The sequence below is a fragment of the Canis lupus genome, chromosome 29, assembly GCF_011100685.1.
Source record: "Canis lupus familiaris isolate Mischka breed German Shepherd chromosome 29, alternate assembly UU_Cfam_GSD_1.0, whole genome shotgun sequence".
In the NCBI taxonomy this organism is placed as follows: domain Eukaryota; kingdom Metazoa; phylum Chordata; class Mammalia; order Carnivora; family Canidae; genus Canis; species Canis lupus.
This window is the reverse complement of record NC_049250.1, coordinates 6,588,139-6,608,187: the sequence shown is the minus strand read 5'-3', so window position 1 is coordinate 6,608,187 and position 20,049 is coordinate 6,588,139. Positions and strand designations below refer to the sequence as shown.

The 20,049-nt window shown below is 33.6% G+C and overlaps 1 protein-coding gene across 1 annotated transcript in view; it reads right to left on the bottom strand.

Moving 5' to 3' along the window:
• LOC102156503 (lipoxygenase homology domain-containing protein 1-like) overlaps window positions 1-20,049 on the bottom strand; it is a 106,819-nt gene that overhangs the window by 64,516 nt on the left and 22,254 nt on the right. The window contains exons 4-5 of the mRNA XM_038579324.1: window positions 19,655-19,806; window positions 13,959-14,037 (exon numbers count right to left, since the gene is read on the bottom strand). Of these exons, the coding sequence (XP_038435252.1) occupies window positions 13,959-14,037; window positions 19,655-19,806 (231 nt within the window). The remainder of the gene's footprint in view (window positions 1-13,958; window positions 14,038-19,654; window positions 19,807-20,049) is intronic.

Below are 20,049 nucleotides of genomic sequence, written 5' to 3'. Positions count from 1 at the left end.
GAAAGGAGGGAAACTGAGTGGGAGGAAAAATTAGAGAGGAAAACAAACCATGAGAGACTCCTAACTCTGGGAAACAAAGGGTTGCAGAAGGGGAGGTGGGTGGGGGGAATGGGGTAACTGGGTGACGGGCACTAAGGAGGGCACAAGAAGAAATGAGCACTGTTATACTATATATTGGCAAATTGAATTTAAATAAAATATTAATAATTAATTAAAATAGGAATCAGTGTACCTGATATTAAGGTCTATTAAATAGCTCTCAAGACAGTGTGATACTGGCAAAATAGACACATAGCTCAATGGAACAGAATAGAGAATCCAGAAATAATCCCGTATCAATATGCCTACCTGCTTTAAGACAAAGTTATAAAAACAATTCAGTGGAGGCAGGTTAGGCTTTCCAACAATTGGTGTTGGAGTGATTAGACATTCATAAGTAAAAATAAATTAATTTCAACCTATAGCTCATACTTTATACAAAATCTCAAATCACAAAATTATATGTGAAATGTAAAATTATAAAACTTCTTAGAAAGTTAGAAAAAAAATTGTGATCTAGGATTAGCCAGAGTCCAACTTCACCCCAAAACTACAATCCATAAAAAAGAAAAATGGATAAACTGGATCTCATCAAGACTAAAAATTTGTTCTGCAAATGACCTTAGTAAGAGGGTGGAATGACAAGCTACAAACTAAGGAAAAATATTTGCAAACCACATATCCAACAAAGGACTGGTATCTACAACCTATTTTTAAAAACTCTTAAAGTTTAACACTAAGAAAATCCATTACAAAATACACAACATAATTTTGCCAAAGAGCACATAAAAATACGTTCAACATTATCTTTATAAATACAAATTAAAAATGATAAATCACTACACACCCAACAGGATGGCCAAAAAAAAAAAAGGCAGCAAAACACCAAATACAGGGGATCCCTGGGTTGCTCAGCAGTTTAGCGCCTGCCTTTGGCCCAGGGTGCGATCCTGGAGTTCCAGAATCGAATCCCGCATCGGGCTCCCGGCACGGAGCCTGTCCTGTGTCTCTGCCTCTCTGCCTCTCTCTCTCTCTCTCTATCATAAATAAATAAATCTTAAAAAAACACCAAATGCAGACAAGGATGCTGCAAAAATGGATCACATATGTTGCTGGTGAGAATATAGAATAGTATTGGCACTGTGAAAAAGTTTGGCTATTTCTTAAAAAATTAAACATACAATTCTATATGACCCAATCAATTGCATTCTTGGCAACTGATCACAGAGAAATGAATACTTATGTTCACATAAAAATCTGTACAGGGATGCCTGGGTGGCTCAGTGGTTGAGCATCTGCCTTTGGCTTAGGGCGTGATCCCGGGGTCCCAGGATGGAGTCCTACATCCAGCTTCCTGCATGGAGCCTGCTTCTCCCTCTGCCTGTGTCTCTGCCTCTGTGTGTGTGTGTGTGTGTCTCATGAATAAATAAATAAAATATTTAAAAATCTGTACAAATGTGTACATGGAAGTTTTATTCATCATAGCCCAAAATTATAAGTGAAGAGTTATACATTCTTCAATAAGTGAATAGTTAAACAAACTGAGGGAAGTCCATTCCATGGAACACTCTCAGCAATAAAAAAAAAAAAGTGCTGACATATACAACTTGAATGAATCACTAGGAAATACAGAGTTAAAAAGCCAATCCCAATTGAGTGTATAATGTATGATTTCATCAATATAACTGTATTGAAATAAGAACTAATAGGTATGTGGTACAGATTAATGGTTGCTAGGAGTTAAGAATTAGGAATTTGAGGAAGAAATAGGGGAAGGAAGTAGATGTGGCTATAACAAGGAGACATGACAGATCACTGTAGCGATGGTTCTCTTCTTCTGTCTTGACAGTGTAAATATCAATAGCCTCATAATGATGCTGTACTATGCGTTTGCAAGATGCCACCATTGAGGAACTGGGTAAAGGATACAGAGAATTCCTCTGTGTTATTTTGTATAGTTGCATGTCAATCTATAATTACCTGAAAATAAAAAGCTTAACCACAATGATATATCACCTTACGTGAGTGAGAATGGCCAAAATAAAAAACACCACTGTTGGTAAGGATGTGGACAAAAAGGAACCTTTGTACACTGCTAATGAGAATGTAAATTGGTACAGCCACTATGAAAAACAGTATAGAGGGTCCTTTAAAAATTAAAAGTAGAAATACCATATGACCCAGTAATTCCACTACTAGTATTTACCAAAAGAAAATGAAAACACCAATTTAAAAATGTTTACTGCAACATTATTTAACATAGCCAAGATACAGAAGTAGACATCAACCAACAAATGGATAAGGAAGATGTGGTATGTTTGTGTAAATACACACACATAGGAATATTACACAGCCATAAAGAAGTATGCAACTGTGCCATTTGAGACAACATGGATAGACCTGGAGGCTATTATGCTAAGTAAAATAAGTCAGACTGAGAAAAACCAATATAGTAAACAAACAAAAAGAATAATCAGACCTATACATACAGAGAATAAACTAGTGGTTGCCAGAAGGGAGGGGAGCAGAGAGTTGGGCAAAATGAGTGAAGAGGAGAGTGAAGTACAGGTTTCCAGCTACGGAGTGAATACATCCCAGGAATAAAAGGCACAGCATAAGGAATACAGTAAATGATATTATAATAGTGATGTAATGGGACAGATGGTAGCTAATACCTCTGGTGAACATAAATCACAATATAAACTTGTCAAGTCACTATGTTGTACACCTGAAATTAACGTAACAATTTTGTGTCAACTATACTTAAATTAAAAATATAGCTTTTTTTTTAAATTTTTAGTTCTGAATAATACAAATTTATTTTAGGTCATTTTGAATCGCTTTTTTAACATTCATGATCATTTTTCTATTAAATACACTTAAAATCTAGTTCAGGTCTTATTCTGTCACTTATTTATCTGTCTGCCTATTATTGTGACATCCACTAAAATATATTTAAAAATTGTCAACTTTGGGACACCTGGGTGGCTCAGAGGTTAAGCGTCTGCCTTCAGCTCAAGGCATGATTCCAGGATCCGGGACTGAGTCCCACATCGGGCTCCTAGCAGGGAGCCTGCTTTTCCCTCTGCCTGTGTCTCTGCCTCTCTCATGAATAAATAAATAAGATCTTTAAAATAAATAAAAAATAAAATAAAAATTGTCATCTTTAATGCATTTTAATGCTAAATCTTCCTTGTGAATCTTTTTCAAAATGCTAGTCTTATTCTTTTAATTTTTCCAGATTAGTAACATTAAAATTTTAACAGATTAAAAAATAATTTACATACATAAAGTTCACCTGTTTAAATGGGTTCAGTGGTTTGTAACTTATCTATAGTTGTACAACCACAACTCAAATTCAGTACAATTACATTATCCCCAAAAGAAACTTTGTACTCATTCACTGTTACTGCCAACCATCACCCCCCCTCCTCTCTCGTCGACTTAGGCAACCACTAATCTTTCTTGTTTTGATAGATTTGCCTATTGTGCTGATTTCACACAAACGGAATCATATAATATGTGGTCTTTTGTGACTAGCTTATTTCAGTTAGGAATAGAAAAAGGAAGTCAGCTAAGAACTTACTTTAGGTTAATTATACTACCCAGTATTTCAGATTTTATCTACTCTGAGCCTATGATAACTTTTGATCAAAATTAGTAGGTATATCTGTATTATTACCCCCTTCTTTCCTCAACTCTCTTATTTACTCACTTGTGATGCTCCACTTGATTTGGGAGTAAGCAATAGTCTTTCTGTAAGAAGCCACTGAAGCAGATTCCATTGCAGTCTGAGATCTTCCATAGACTCAATCTCACAGCATATTGTTTTTGACTAACCAAATAGACAGATCTGGTGCACTTTGGTTCGTCAAAATTCTAAAGTCCTTTTACTGCCAACACATCACAGACACAGCCAGCTAGGACCTGAACTAAGTATGTGGAAACACAAAACCTTCACCTCTCTCACCAAAAACAAAAAAACAAAACAAACCCAAAAACAAACAAAACAAAAACACCCCACACACAAAATGCTATTGGAGTACCACCACCAATAAATGGATTACACAGATCATTGGTAAACAATTTGTTAAGGAATAAATAGGTTCACTTAATCTGAAACAGGCACATGACCTATAATTTGAACTTTCTTGGCTAGAACTTCCTATTACCTTTCAGTATGGCTTTCAGACAAGGCCAGTCTAATAAGTCAGATGGACATGTGCTTTGTATTGTTGATGCTAATTATTACACATATTGTTAATATTTATTTTTTGCTGCCACTCTGAGATCTTTCATATCTTATGTTTTCTATATAAGAAAATCAGATTCAAGTTACTGTATATTGACTTAATTCCTAGTCACTCTATAAATTCTATTTTTCATTTTCTTTTTTTCAATTGATATTCCTTGTGATTTAATAGACATTTCTGTCGCTTGCAAGCAATAATTTTGTCTTCTCCTTTCCAAAATTATAAAAATTGTTTTAGGAAACATATTATAATGCTTTCCAGATAATTACTATATTCATAATGAGGAAGTCTTTGTTGTATTTCAAATTTTAATGAATTTCATTGCTTATTAAGTAGTTGTCTTGAGTAACATTATTTTAAAATATTTTTTCTGTTACAAATTTTCAAAGAACTTTTAATAATAATATTATTGGACTGTTAACCATTTTTCTACTTCAACTTTCTGAGGTGATATATTTTAACAAATTTTCTAATACTAAACTATCCTTCAATTTCTTGGTATGAACCCTACTTAGTTGTTATATACTATTCCTTTATTATGTCTTGATTCATTTTGTACACATTTAGCTTAGGATATCTGTGCATACATTTATCAGGCTAATTTACAACTGTTCTTGGGGACAATACAAACACTAATGGGACACATGATATGAAACTGCAAAAACCCTCAGGATTGTCAATTTTATTAGAATATCTGGAGGAAAGGGAAATGAGAAATTTAACTATCAAATTAAAATACTGTCTTAGTCTGACTGGACTGCATATAACAAAATAGCACAAACTTGCCAGCTTATAAACAACAGAAATTCATTTCTCATAGTTCTGGAAGCTGGGTAGTCCAAGATCAAGATACCAGCATAATCACCTGGTGAGGGCTCTCTTCATGGTTTATAGCCAGCACCTTCTTGCTGTGTCCTCACAAGGCGAAAGGCACTAGGGTTCTCTCTCTGGAGCCACTTCTATAAAAGCATTCCTCAAGGTTCTACTTTCCACAGGCCCCACCTACTAATACCATTGTATAGAGCCTTAAGATTTCAACATATTAATTTGGGAGGGACACAAACATTCAGACTATACCAAATGTGGAAAAATTATCAAGAGTTGCTTGCATTTTCATTATAAAACACGAATATGGTAAAAAAGATAATTCCTTTAGAATAGGTCCTCTGAGGTTTGTTGGCATTCTTATTCATACTAGGATCATGATAAAAGACAATACAAGAAGCACTAAATCATAGTTCTCTATTTTGTACATTTTCAAGTTTCAGTATCATTAAGTCTATTTAGAAGTTTCCAATTCAATAACTGGAACATTTCATATAGCACTGAAAATGTCTGCTACGTGGATACTTTAGAGAAAGCGCTGATAAATCCAAATAGAAATAGAGCTTTTGGGGATCCCTGGGTGGCGCAGTGGTTTAGCGCCTGCCTTTGGCCCAGGGCGTGATCCTGGAGACCCGGGATCAAATCCCACGTCGGGCTCCCGGTGCATGGAGCCTGCTTCTGTCTCTGCCTCTTCTCTCTCTCTCTCTGACTATCATAAATAAATAAATAAAAATTTAAAAAAAATTTAAAAAATTTTAAAAAAAAAGAAATAGAGCTTTTGGAAAGAGAGTAGGCATCTAACAAAATTTATTATTGATTACTGTTATTTCCTACTTTATCTTTGATCAATATTGAGTCAAATTTACCTTCTTGAGTCATTCATAATTTCTTACGCTAAATTTCTTTGAATTTGTCTTAAATAATCATCCAATTAATCGAGAGCTTAAATTTATTTATCCAAAACTATATATAGTAGTCTCAAAACTTTTATCTGATATGTATTTGTATTATATTCACTGTATCTCATCTGGCATTTATTTTCTTCTCATTTTTATTGGATTTTTCAATGTTGGTTTACTATGTAAGGGTTTATACTTTTTCCTTAGGAATCCATTCATATAAGTGACATCAATTCTTTTTTTGTCAGTCTTTGATTTCTGTTTTTGTCATTTTCTCTCATTTTTCCCAATCTATATTTCTGACATAACTTATTTTTCCCAACTTTATTGAGATATAATTGACATACAATATTGTATAAGTTTAAGGCATATAATATATACCTATTGGTTTGAAAAATGTATATATTGCTATATAAGTACCAAAATAAGGTTGGTTAACACATCCTTCATATCACATAATTTTTGCTGTTGTTGTTATGGTGAGAATATTTACAATTTGTCTCATAGAAACTTTCAATTATATAATATGGTATTATTAACTAGAGTTACCACGCTACACATTAAATCCCCAGAACTTACTTATTCCTTTTATAACTGGAAAGTTTGTACCCTTTGATCAATATCTCCTCTTTTCCCCCCACCACCAGCCCCCAGTGACTACCGATCTATGGTTTCTAGGAATTCAGCTTTTTTATATTCCACATATAAGTTAGATCATACAGTATTTGTCTTTGTCTTTTTTCACTCAGCTTAATGTCCTCCAAGTTCATTCACACTGTTACAAATGGAAGGATCTTCTCTTTTGGAGCAGAATAATATTCATTCTATACAAAGACCACAATTCTTTACCTATTCATCTACTGATGGACACATAGGTGGTATCAACATATTAGCTACTGTGAACAATGCTGCAATGAATATGGAATTGCATCCAGATTTATGAGATAGTCAATTAATTTCCTTTGTATATATATGCAGAAGTGGGATTGTAGGATCATATGGTAGCTCTATTTTCATTTTGTGAGGAATTTCTATACTGCTCTCCACAGTACCTTACCAATTTACATTCTCATAAGAGTGCATAAATGTTCCCTATACATCCCTTCCAGCATGTTATCTCTTGTCTTTTTGATGACAGCCACTCTAACAGGTGTAAGGAAATATCTCAGTGTGGTTTTGATTTGCATTACCTTGATGATTACTGATCTTGAGTACCTTTTTATATACCTGTTAGCCATCTGGATAATTTCTCTGGAAAAATGTCTTTTCAGATCCTCTGCCCATTTTTTAACTGCATTGTTTGAGGTTTTTGGTTTTTTGTTTTGGTCATTAAGTTGTACAAGTTCTTTTTTTTTAAAGATTTCATTTATTTATTCATGGGTGACACAGAGAGAGGGGCAGAGACATAGGCAGAGGGAGAAGCAGGTTCCATGCAAGAAGCCCGACACGGGACACAATCCTGGGACTCTGAGATCCTGCCCTGAGCCAAAGGCAGACGCTCAACCACTGAGCCACCCAGGTGTCCCCAAGTTCCTTATATGTTTTGGATATTAACCATGTATCAGATATATGATTTACAAATTTTTTCCACACTATAGGTTGCCTTTTCACTTTTTTGATAATTTCCTTTGCTGTGCAGAAGCTTTTTAGTTTGATGTGGTCCTACTTGTTTATTTTTGTTTTGGATGCCTCTGCTTTTGGGGTCAAATCCAAAAAATCTTTGTCAAGAATGATGTCAAGAAGCTTACCACCTATGTTTTCTGCTAGGAATTTTATAGTTTCAGGTCTTACATTTAAGTCTTTAATACATTTTGAGTTAATTTTTGTGTGTGGGGTATAACATAGTGGTACAGTTTTATTCTTTTGCATGTGGCTATCCACTTTTCCCAACACCATTTATTGAAGAGACTATCCAATATGCAAATTAGTTGGCCATATAAGTGTGGGTCTATTGCTGGACTCTATCCTGCTTCATTTATGTCAACATCATAATTTTTTGATTACTATCGTTTTGTATTATTAGTTTAAAATCAGGAAGTGTGATGTTCACCTGGTTCTTTATTTTCTCTCAAGATTACCTTGGCTATTCAGGGTCCTTCATGGATCCCTACAAATTTTAGGATTCTTTGTTCTATTTTCATTAAAAATGCCATTGGAATTTTCATAGATATTGCACTGAATCTGTAGATTGCTTTGGATAGTATGGACATTTTTCTTTTGTTTTGTTTTTACATGTGTAAACTTTATTAACATTATGCATTCTCTGATGATTTGCAAGGCTTAAATGTTTACTGAAGCTTTGCCACACTCTTTACATTTATAAGATTTCTCTCCAATATGCATTTCCTTTTTTTATTTCAATTATTTTATTTTTTAATATATTTATTTTTTATTGGTGTTCAATTTGTCAACATACAGAATAACACCCAGTGCTCATCCCTTCAAGTGCCCACCTCAGTGCCTACCACCCAGTCACCCCCACCCCCTCCCACCTCCCCTTCCACCACCCCTAGTTCGTTTCCCAGAGTTAGGAGTCTTCCATGTTCTGTCTCCCTTTCTGATATTTCCCACTCATTTTTTCTCCCTTCCCCTTTATTCCCTTTCACTATTTTTTATATTCCCCAAATGAACGAGACCATATAATGTTTGTCCTTCTCCGATTGACTTATTTCACTCAGCATAATACCCTCCGGTTCCATCCACGTCGAAGCAAATGGTGGGTATTTGTCATTTCTAATGTCTGAGTAATATTCCATTGTATACATAAACCACATCTTCTTTATCCATTCATCTTTCGATGGATTTCTGAGGATCCTTCCACTAGCCAAGAGAATACAACAGGACATTAAGAAGATTATCCACCATAACCAAGTAGGATTTATCCCCAGGATGCAAAGCTGGTTCAACACTAGTATGGACATTTTGACAATATTAATTCTTCCACTCCATGAGCATAAAATATCTTCCCATTTATTTGTGTCTTCTTCAATTTCTTTTATCAATGTCTTAACGATTTTCATTGCATAGGTCTTTGACCTCCTTGGTTAAATTAATTCCTGGGTATTTTATTTTTTTTGATGCAAATGTAAATGGGATTGTTTTCTTAATTTCTCTTTCTGGAAGTTTATTCTTGGTATACAGAAATGCAAAAGAATTTTATATATGGATTTTATATCCTGCAACTTCACGGAATTTATTAATTCTAACAATTTTTTGGGTGGAGTCTGTAAGAGTTCCTATATAAAGCACTATGTCATCTGCAAATAGTGACAGTTTTATTTCTTCCTCTCCAATTTGGATGCCTTTTATTTATGTTCTTGACTAACTGATCTGGCTGGCACTTCCTACATTACTTGAATAAAAATGGTGAAAGTGGGCTTTTAGGGTATCTCTACTAATTTAATAAAGTATTAACTGGTAGATCTTCACATTAACTGAAAATACTTTCTATACTAAGCATTATAGGCATACTTCATTTTATTGTGCTTCACCTTTAATATGTTTCACAGATACTACATTTTTTTTTACAAATTAAAGTAAACCCCCACTGTTGAAATCTGCTCAGAAAAAAAGATTCCTTTCAAAATATTACTGCAATATATTACACTCCTGTAAAATGTACAATATAATGTACCTGGTCACTCAAGAGCCCTGATGGAGAAGTACAATGAGATTAAGGTTGTTTTCATGCAAGCTAATACAACATCCATTCTGCAGGCCATGGATCAAGGAGTAATTTCAACTTCTAAGTGTTGTTATTTTAAAAATACATGTCATAAGGCTATAGCTGCCATAGTTAGTGATTCATCTGAAAATCTGGGCAAAGTAAACTGGAAATATGGAAAGGAGTCACCATTCTAGATACCATTAAGAACATTTGCAATTCATGGAAAAAGGGCAAAACATCAACATTCACAGCAACTTTGAAGAAGTTGATTCCTCATAGATGACTTTGAGGGGTTTGAAACTTCAGTGTACAGAGTAACTGCAGATGTGGTGGAAACTGCAAGAGAACTAGGATTAGAAGGGGAGCCTGAAGATGTGACTAAATTGCTGCAATCTCATGAAAAAATTTAACGGATAAGGCATTACTTCTTGTGGAGGAACAAAGCAAGTGGTTTCTTGCGATGGAATCTACTCCCCAGATATTCTGAAGACTGTTGAAATGACAACAAAGGATTTAGAATATGACATAAAATTAGTTGATAAAGCAGCAACAGGATTTGAACGGATTGGATTCACTTTTGAAAGAAGTTCTACTGTGGGTAAAATACTATCTGAGAGCATTGCGTCCTACAGAGAAATCATTGGTGAAATAGTCAACTTACGTGGTAAACTTCATTTTTTTTTTTAATTGCCATAGCCGCCCCAGCCTTCAGCAAACGCTACCCTGATCAGTCAGCAGCCATCAACAATGAGGCAAGACCCTCGGCCAGCAAAAAGATTACAACTTACTGAAAGCTCAGATGATGCCTAGTATTTTTTTAACAATAAAGCATTTTTTAATTAAGGTACCTACATTTTTTAGACATAATGCTATCATACCCTTAAAATACTAGTTTGGTTTAAACATAATTTTTATATGCACTGGGAAATCAAAAATTTATTTGACTCACTTTATTGCAATATCTACTTTATTAAAGTGGTCTAGAGATTGAAATATCTCCAAAACACACCTGAATTTCCAACCAAAAAATTCACGGATACATTTTTTATAATTCTGCAACTTCCTCAAAAATATTGTATCATCTCCATTAAACAGAGATTATTAAGTTAGAAAAGCAAATCTACTACCACATACCCAAAGGAATGTAATATGATTTCAAAATGCTTTGTGGTAAGTTAAGTCTCACATATAAAGAGGAAGCAGTTTGTAAACATGCAATACACATATTTATACAGTATATAGTCTTAACAGAAGGGGGAATTATATTCACCTAATGTAGGGTACTTAAACAAATATGTCTTTGTTTTTGTACATTACCCCCCCCTCAAAATTTTTTCCTGTGTTAAAATCTCTGCTACAAAATGCTACCACGTTTCTGAAATTTTTTATCATTTTTGATCAAATAATATCCTGTTTATTCTATAGAGTCTCCCTCTGAGATGTTATCAAAAGGACTGGAAGTTAAGAGAAATTGAGACCACTTGATTACAAGTAAATTTTAACCTTGGTTATTAAAAGAAACAGTAATTTACCCAGTTACCCAACAAGTGTTGCCAAACTTCTCAGCAACACAGCAACATAGATCTGCTAGAATTTCTTCAATAACTTCAATGTTCTTCATCTCTTAAAAAAATACTGTTATTTTTAACTTATGTCCATTTTATAATTCAAGAAGCAATAACATGCTAAGAATACTTTCTGAAATAATCTCAAACTACTTCACTATTACTATTACAAATTTTTCTTTCAGAAAGTGTTATTTCAGATCTCCTCAAAGAATCATGATTTGTTTAATCATTATTTGTTTGGTTAAAAAACTAACCAAACAATAACAACTACAGCTTAATCACCTTTTTGGTCAGGTACCTGGTAGATAGTGAAGTTCTACTTCCCTACAGATTTAGCACCATTGTATAAAGCCAAATATCCAAGGTGGTGGAAGAGAAGTGGACATATGGAGGAGACATTTTTCCACTCCTAAAACAAGGAGTATAAGTTGCATGTGGCAAAGATTCAATGAATGCTGGCTGAATGAACCCAAGGGAAGTAGCACTATGAGGTAAAGAAGTAAATGCTGGCTACCTCCACCCTCTTCCTTTTTAACCAGTTGGTAAACACAACCTGCTTGCCCTGTCCATTTCCATTACCACCAACTCCTAAAAGTGTTCTTAAATATCTGCCGATTTTAAAAATAAAGAGGGGGAAAGGAGTTAAAGAAGGAAAGATTATAAAAGGAATTTTTAGTTTCCTTCTTAAAATATACTTAGGGAAGATGTGGAAATGAAAGAAAATAGATTAATTTTACAACATATTGAATTGATATTTAAAATGTAATTTGGGCAGCCCAGGTGGCTCAGTGGTTTAGCGCTGCCTTGAGCCCAGGGCCTGATCCTGGAGACCCGGGATCGAGTCCCATGTCAGGCTCCCTGCATAGAGCCAGCTTCTCCCTCTGCCTGTGTCTCTGCCTCTCCCTCTCTCTCTCTCTCTCTCTCTCTGTCTCTCATGAATAAATAAAATCTTTAAAAAATAATAAAAATAAAAAATAAAATGTAATTTAAAAATTCTAATGACTATCTATCGATAATTTACTGTCAAATGTAGACTGCTTTGCCATTTTTTTAAGGTTTTATTCTTAAGTAATCTCTATACCAGTGCAGGGCTCGAACTCACAACTTCAAGATCAAGAGTCACATGATCTATCTATTTAGGCAGCCAGGTGCCCTCTGTTTTGCCATTCATAAACAACTTCACATAATCCTCACAATAACTGTATGAGGTATTCATCTCATTTTACAGAATATGAACTGACGGGATGAGCACTGGGTGTTGTCTGTATGTTGGCAAATTGAACACGAATAAAAAATAAATTTATTATTTAAAAAAAGAATATGAACTGAAACTCAGAGAGTTTAAGTGATTTGCTGAAGATCAAAAAGTCAACAAGTGACAGGATCTGAATTCAAATTTGTGTTGCTGGCTAAGATTCTAGTATTCTCTTCATGTCATTGCAATGATATATCATTTACTGAGATTCTATTTAGATAAACTAGGAAAATCAGAATTTGGAGGAAAAAAGACAGGACTTTCAACTAGAATCAGGAAGCAGAATGTCATCCCTAACTTAGTTAGGATTTAAAATCATCTTGTTATCTCTTGGCAGACTAAAGGGCAGGCATTCTTAGTCATCCTTGTATTTACTACAGAAAGTACTCAGTAGAGCACTTTCTACATAGTAGATCCACCAAAAATACTTACAAAATTGAATTAGTTGGCATGTAAGTGTTAGCTTGCATATATAAACATGTTTTATCAATGCTGTACTAGAGCATATAGTCTAATACACCCACCTGAGAGTCATCTGACTTAGGAGCATAATGCTATTTAACATAGTATTTACTATGGATTAGAGCCCAGACTATAGAATTAGCCATCAACTGACAGAAAATAAACTGCAAAATATTTGAGTCTGGTCAAAATATAAACAAATTACATCCAAGAGAGAAGACAACATCACAGGTATGTTTTTACTGTATTAGGGCATTGGCCATATTTTTAATTTATCAATCTCACTCTTCATTTTTTTTGTTTTCACTTATTAGAAGAATATATTTTTCAGTTTCATGTAACTTCCTTTGAACCAGCTTTCTTAACTTGCTAATTCATTAATTATTTAAACACATTTTCAGTATATATTGGTAAGAAAACTTGGTTCCTAACACTTAATTATGCATTGATACTTTTTAGTGAAAGAGTTTATCCTCTTGTTTGATGCTTTTTAGTTTCTTATCCTTTTTGTGGTATGTACACTTTAGTGCTCTTTTGTTGAGGAATTTTGCTTATCTCATGGTTTGTTTTACACAGTAGCAGAAAATGAACTTATTGGGAAGATGTAGGTCATCTCACTGAACAAATTGGAAAACTAAGGAAGAAGCATAAAAAAAATAGCAGCAGAAAACACAGCTGAGAAGTTGCTGCCAAGACAGTTTCCTTAACATGCCACTGTTGGCACTACTGCTAGTACTTCATGGAGTGTAACTGCCAGCAGATACTGCTGCTATCTCCACAAGTAGCATGTTAGAATGCTGCCACATGCCATAGCATATAAATCCCAAATTCATCCAATTTTTATGCATCACTGACTCTAGCATTCTAGGCAGAGCATCTACTTGGATAAGACTACGTCTTAAGTTACCTAAAATTATTATCTAAATTTGTACAGGGTTTTATGTTAGAGTGGAATCAAACCTTGAATATCTACTTATGTAAGTCCCTTACCTGGGCCAATCCCATCATGACCTACGACAATCTTATACAAATCCCCAAGGTGCACAGCTTCTAGAGTGAAGGTGTCAGTCTATAACAAATCAAAAGAGTATAGTTAGATCTGACTATGAGTCTGATTTCTAACAAGATTACGTATTAAAATACACTAAAAATTAATTGTGAAAAGAATCAGGGTCATTCAATAAATCTAAAAAAAGAATGTAAAGGTGGAACAATGTTAATTTGTAGAACATAATAATATTTCTAATATACTGCACTCCTTTTTGTTGCCAATATGTCATTATGAAAATATAAATTTGGGGATTCTATGAATATATATTTCAAATGATAATAACTAAATAATAAGATATACTAAAATTTTTCATTCCTTTGAATACAATCAACTCTTATCTGCCTTAGGATGAAATTTTTTAAGCAATGTTTATGGGCCATTGACAAATATAACATTTCTAAAGAAATTTTAGGATACTGATGCAAAAATTACTGTAAATCTATAACATGTATGTGAAGTCCAAATGTGCTGCTACAATAAAAATTATTCATGTTTGTGCTCTAAAGGTTTATGTATTCAGAACATGGGTAAAAGTAAAGAGCACAGAATTCTTTTGATAAAATTTAGATAATGATATGGGTTAAAACACAAGAAAAATATATGATGTAGCATATCAATTGAAAAATTATCCAAAAACAAAAAATAACATTTTCATTTATGTACTTACACATTTTTAAATATTTTTAAATATTTTATTTTTATTTTATCCTTAGTAGTCACTCAGTGAGAAAATAATTCATTCCATAAAAAAGAAGAGTGAGGCACAGAAGCAGGATCAGATCAGTTCCTCTGATATACCCTAATACTACTTTTCTTTGCAACCACTCTGCCCCTATATAAGTGAACTATAAAGAATATAAATAACAGATAAAGCCATTTACATTCACTTACAAAAAAAAAATATTATCTGTGTCTGGTACAGATTAATGGATAACATTGTCCTCCCTTTTTTTTTAAGATTTTATTTATTTATTCATGAGAAACACACACGGGAGGCGGGCAGAGACACAGGCAGAGGGAGAAGCAGGCTCCATGCAGGGAGCCCAGTGAGGGACTCGATCCCAGGACTCCAGGACCACACTCTGGGCCGAAGGCGGGCGCTAAACTGCTGAGCCACTCAGGCGTCCCCATTGTTTCCCTTTATGAAACACATCTGCTAAAAAAAGGAGGGCTTTCTGTGCAAACAAAATAATAGCTGAGAAAATTATGAGTTATGTTTATTATCACTGATATAGAGAATGCTAAGAAAAAGAAAGGAAACATATAATGAAAATATCCTGATATACTCACTTAAAAATTATTTGGGTCATCAAAAAAAATTGAGAAAATTAAAATATAATGAGCCTTTTATGCTTTACTAAGTTAAACATAATATTAGCAATAATAAAAATAATGTTACACATTCAGTTTCCACATTTGGCAATAAAGTTGTTATATACAGTCAACGTTACTTAACAATATAAAAGTAGATTAAAATAAACAAAAATATATATATAAAGGTAGATTTAAAAATCAGACAATAGAGAATGACTTCAGAAAGATGGTGGACTAAGGAAAACCAAGCCCTCACTCCCCAATGGAGATACCATTTTAACAATACTATATGGGCCAGAATATTTCTCTGCAAATTCTGGACACCAGATGAGAAGTTGCAGTACCTAGACCAATGTATAATAAAAAAGGAACTCCATCAAAAGAGGTAGGGAAGTGTGTGACTTTTTGCATGCCCTACTTTGCATAGTGCATTGTAATGGGAAGGAAACCTTCCATACCCTGGATCCTCTCTTGGGACAAAAGCAAAAGAGTAGACAATGCATACAAAAATTCTGACTTCTCTGGGAGCTGCCCAAAAAATTTATTTCTCTCTCACTTAATTCAAGTACTAGTGGCAGCAGAGTTTGGAAGCCAATGAAAACAGAGGAGAATACTGCAGCAAGTCAGAGCTACAGAGATCATAAAGGAAGGCATGGGATGGAGTACAAGGACATATACACACAGGATAAGAAACAGGAGCAAGTCACTTAGGGAAATTAACACAGTTAAAAGCACATATACAAGCCCAGAGAAGATACATAATCAAAAAAAGTATGAGAGGCCCTAAGAACTCTAACCAGGTTCACTGGTGAGAGTTTTCCCATCACAATGAAGTCCTTTTAAGAGTATGCATGATAGCTATTTTTTCAAATGCCAAATTTCAATAAAGGGTCACAAGACATATAAAGAGGAAACCATAGCCCAATCAAGGGAACAAAAGAAATTACAGAAACCAACCCTAAAGAAATTAAGGTCCCTGAACTTTCTGAGAAATAAATTAAGACTGTCTTAAATATGTTCAGTAAGCTAAAAAATAACACAGAAAATCAACTGAACAAAATCAGGAAACTGATGAACAAACAACCAAAAATAACAAACTCATGAACAAAATGATAATATCTACAAAAGACAAATAAGAAAGCATCAAATACACTGTATGTTAACTAACAAAATTTAAATTTTAAAAATGTACCCCCACAAATAGAAATTCTGGAGTTCATACATATAATAACTGAATCCACAAATTCATTAAACAATTTGGATAACTGACTTGATCAGGCAGAAGGAAAAGAGCAACGTTGAAGACAGATCATTTGAAACCATCAAAATGGGGAAAAAAAGGAAAAACAATGAAGAAAAGTGAAAACATCTTAAATAGGATTACCACATGATCTAACAATTCCACTTCTGGATATTTATCTGAAGAAAATGAAAACACCAATTCAAAAAGATACATGCAACCCTATGTTCATTACAGCATTATTTACAGTAGCCAAGATATGAAAGCAACCTAAGTGTCCACTGATAGAGGACTAGATAAAGAAAATGCTATATATATATATATATATATATATATATATATATATACATACATATACACACACACACACACACACACACACCTACACACACACATATATTACACACACATAATGGAATAATAGTGAGCCATAAAAAGATTAAAATCTTGTCATTTGCAACAACATTAATACAACTAGAGTGTATTATGCAAAATGAAATAAGTCAGACAGAGAAAGACAACTATGATAATGATTTATCTTATTTGTAGAACCTAAAAAACAAAACAAATGAACATACAAAACAGACTCATGGATACTGGAAACAAACTAGTAGTTACCAAAGGGTAAGGGATTGGGGTGCGGAGGTGAAATATTTGAAGAGGATTAAGAGGTACAAACTCCCAGTTATGAAATAAGTCAGTCATTGAAATGTAATGTATAGCTTAGGGAATATAATCAATAATATAATAACTTTGTATAGTGACAGATTTATCATGGGGATTATTTCATAATGTATAAAAATATGGAGTCTCATTATATATACCTGAAATTAATAGGATACTGTATAGTAATTATACTACAATTTAAAAAATTATTGCTTAAATAAATAAAAGCAGGCAAAATAAATGGAAAGACATTATATGTTCATGGATTGGTAGATTTAATATTGTCAGTTGTCAATACTACCAAAGCAATCTACAGATTCAACACAATCCCTATCAAAATCCCAATGGCAATTCATAGAATTGTCAAATCATTATGTTGCACACCAGAAGCTGTTATAACACTATATTTCAACTATTCTTCAATTAAAAAAAACATTTATTTTTTCAAAATCCAAATGGTATTTTTGCATAAATAGAAAAATGCAACCTATAATTCACATGGAATTTTAAGGGATGCTGAACAGTAAAACAACTTTTAAAAAAGAAGAACAAACTTAGAGATTTCACACTTACTAATCTCAATACACATTGCAAAGCTATAATAATTAAAGCATAGTACTAACATAAAGACAGAGATATATACAAACAGCATAGAACAGGGAGTCCAGAAATAAACCCATATATATGTATGGTCAAATTATCTTTGACAAGGGTGTCAAAGACACTTAATGGAGAAAAGAATATCTCTTCAATATACTATTGATGAATCTAGATATCCACATGCAAAAGTATGGAGTTGGATCCTTACTTTATAGCATATACAAAAATTAACTCAAAATGGATTAAAAATCTAAACAGAATAATCCAAACTAAAAACTCCTAGAAAAAAAAAAAAAACAGAGAGAAAGCTTGGGAACACTGGATTTGGCAATGATTTTTTGGATATGACACCAAAAGCAGAGAAAAAGAAAAAGGCTAAATAGACAAAGGAGACTGTATCAATTAAAGCTTTTGAGCATCAAAGGATACAATTAAGAGAATGAAAAGGAAACTTCCAGAATGGAAGAAAATATTTACAAATCGTATCTGTAATAAGAGATTAATATTCAGAGTACATAAAGAACTCCCACAACTCAACAAGAAATAAGCAAATGTCTAAATTTTAAAACAGCAAAAGACTTGAATAAATATTTCTCTAAAGATGATACACAAATGGCCAACAATTGAGATGTGAAAATAGCATTTAACAATAGAGAGATCCAAATCAAACCATGATGAGATATCACATCACATCCATTAAGATGGTTACTATAAAAATTTTTTTTAATTTAAAAACAGGGACTCCTGGGAGGCTCAGAAGTTGAGCATCTGCCTTCAGTTCAGGATGTGATCCCCGAGTGCTGGGATTGAGTCTCACCCACATCGGGCTCCTGTGGGGAGCCTGCTTTTCCCTCTGCCTGTGTCTCTGCTTCTCTCTATGTATTTCTCATGAATAAATAAATAAAATCTTTTAAAAATAAAAAATAAAAACAAATAAAAATTTAAAAACAGAAAATAAGTGTTGGCAAGGAAGTAAAGAAATTAGAACCCTTGTACATTGTTGGTGAGACTGCAAAATGGCCCATTTGCTAATGAAAACACTATACCAATTCTTCAAAAAAAAATAAAAATAGAAGTTTCATATGATCCAGCAGTCCTATTTCTAAGCATATATTCAGAAGAATTGGATGAAGGGTACTGAAGAGATATCTGCACATCTATTATATTATTCACAATAGGCAAGAGTTTGAAACAACTAAAATTTCTATCAGTGGATGAATGGATTAAAAAATGTGGTATGGGCCCTGGGATATATCAGTCAATTAAGCATCTGCCCTCAGCTCAGGTCATGATCTCAGGATCCTGGGATCGAGCCCCACATCAGGATTCCTGCTTAGCAAGGAGCCCTCTTCCTCTTTCCCCACTTATGCTCTCTCTCTCCCTCTCTCTCAAATAAATAAACTCTCCTGAAAAAAATGTGATACAGATGTACAATAAAATATTATCCAGCCTTAAAAGGTAAGGAAATTTTATCATACCATACAGCATGAATGAATCTTGAGGACATTATGCTAATGGAATAAGCCAGTCATGAAGACAATTATTGTAGGATTCCAATATATGAGATATCTGAAATTTATAGTAATAGAAAGCAGAATGGTGACTGACAAGGGCTGAGGGGAGGGGAAATAAGGAGTTCTTTAATGAGTACAGAGTTTTCGTTTTGCAAAATGAAATATTTCTGGATATCTACTACACAACAATGCGAATATATTTAACACTAGTAAACTTAAAAACAGTTATGATTTTAGTAAAATTTTATTTATTTTTTACCATAATTAAAAAAAAAATCAGACAAAGGACTTTGTCACTTACTTGTCCTCTTAAAAAATTGAAGGAGTTCTTCGATCGAAATAGTTGTCTGGATCCTGAATCTCCCTTTTCCCCATAGACAGAAATGTAGACACTGGCTATTGTTCCAGCATTCCAAAGCATACCTGTTGCCACATGTACTTCATATAGTGTTACTGACAACAGAAGAAAAATAAGTTTTATATGCTAAGAATTATTCATATGATAGGAAAATTACTTACATCTGATCAAGAGTTCCAGTTTCAGTTAAAATGCAGTAACACACTCTACCCAGTCTCTTTCACTGAATACAGCTATGAAATCTTGATAAAATCCGTGGAACAGCTATTAGAAATGTTGAAGGTAAACTGTACCGGGGGATTGGGAAAAAAAAAAAAAAAAAAAAAGACCAGAATTTG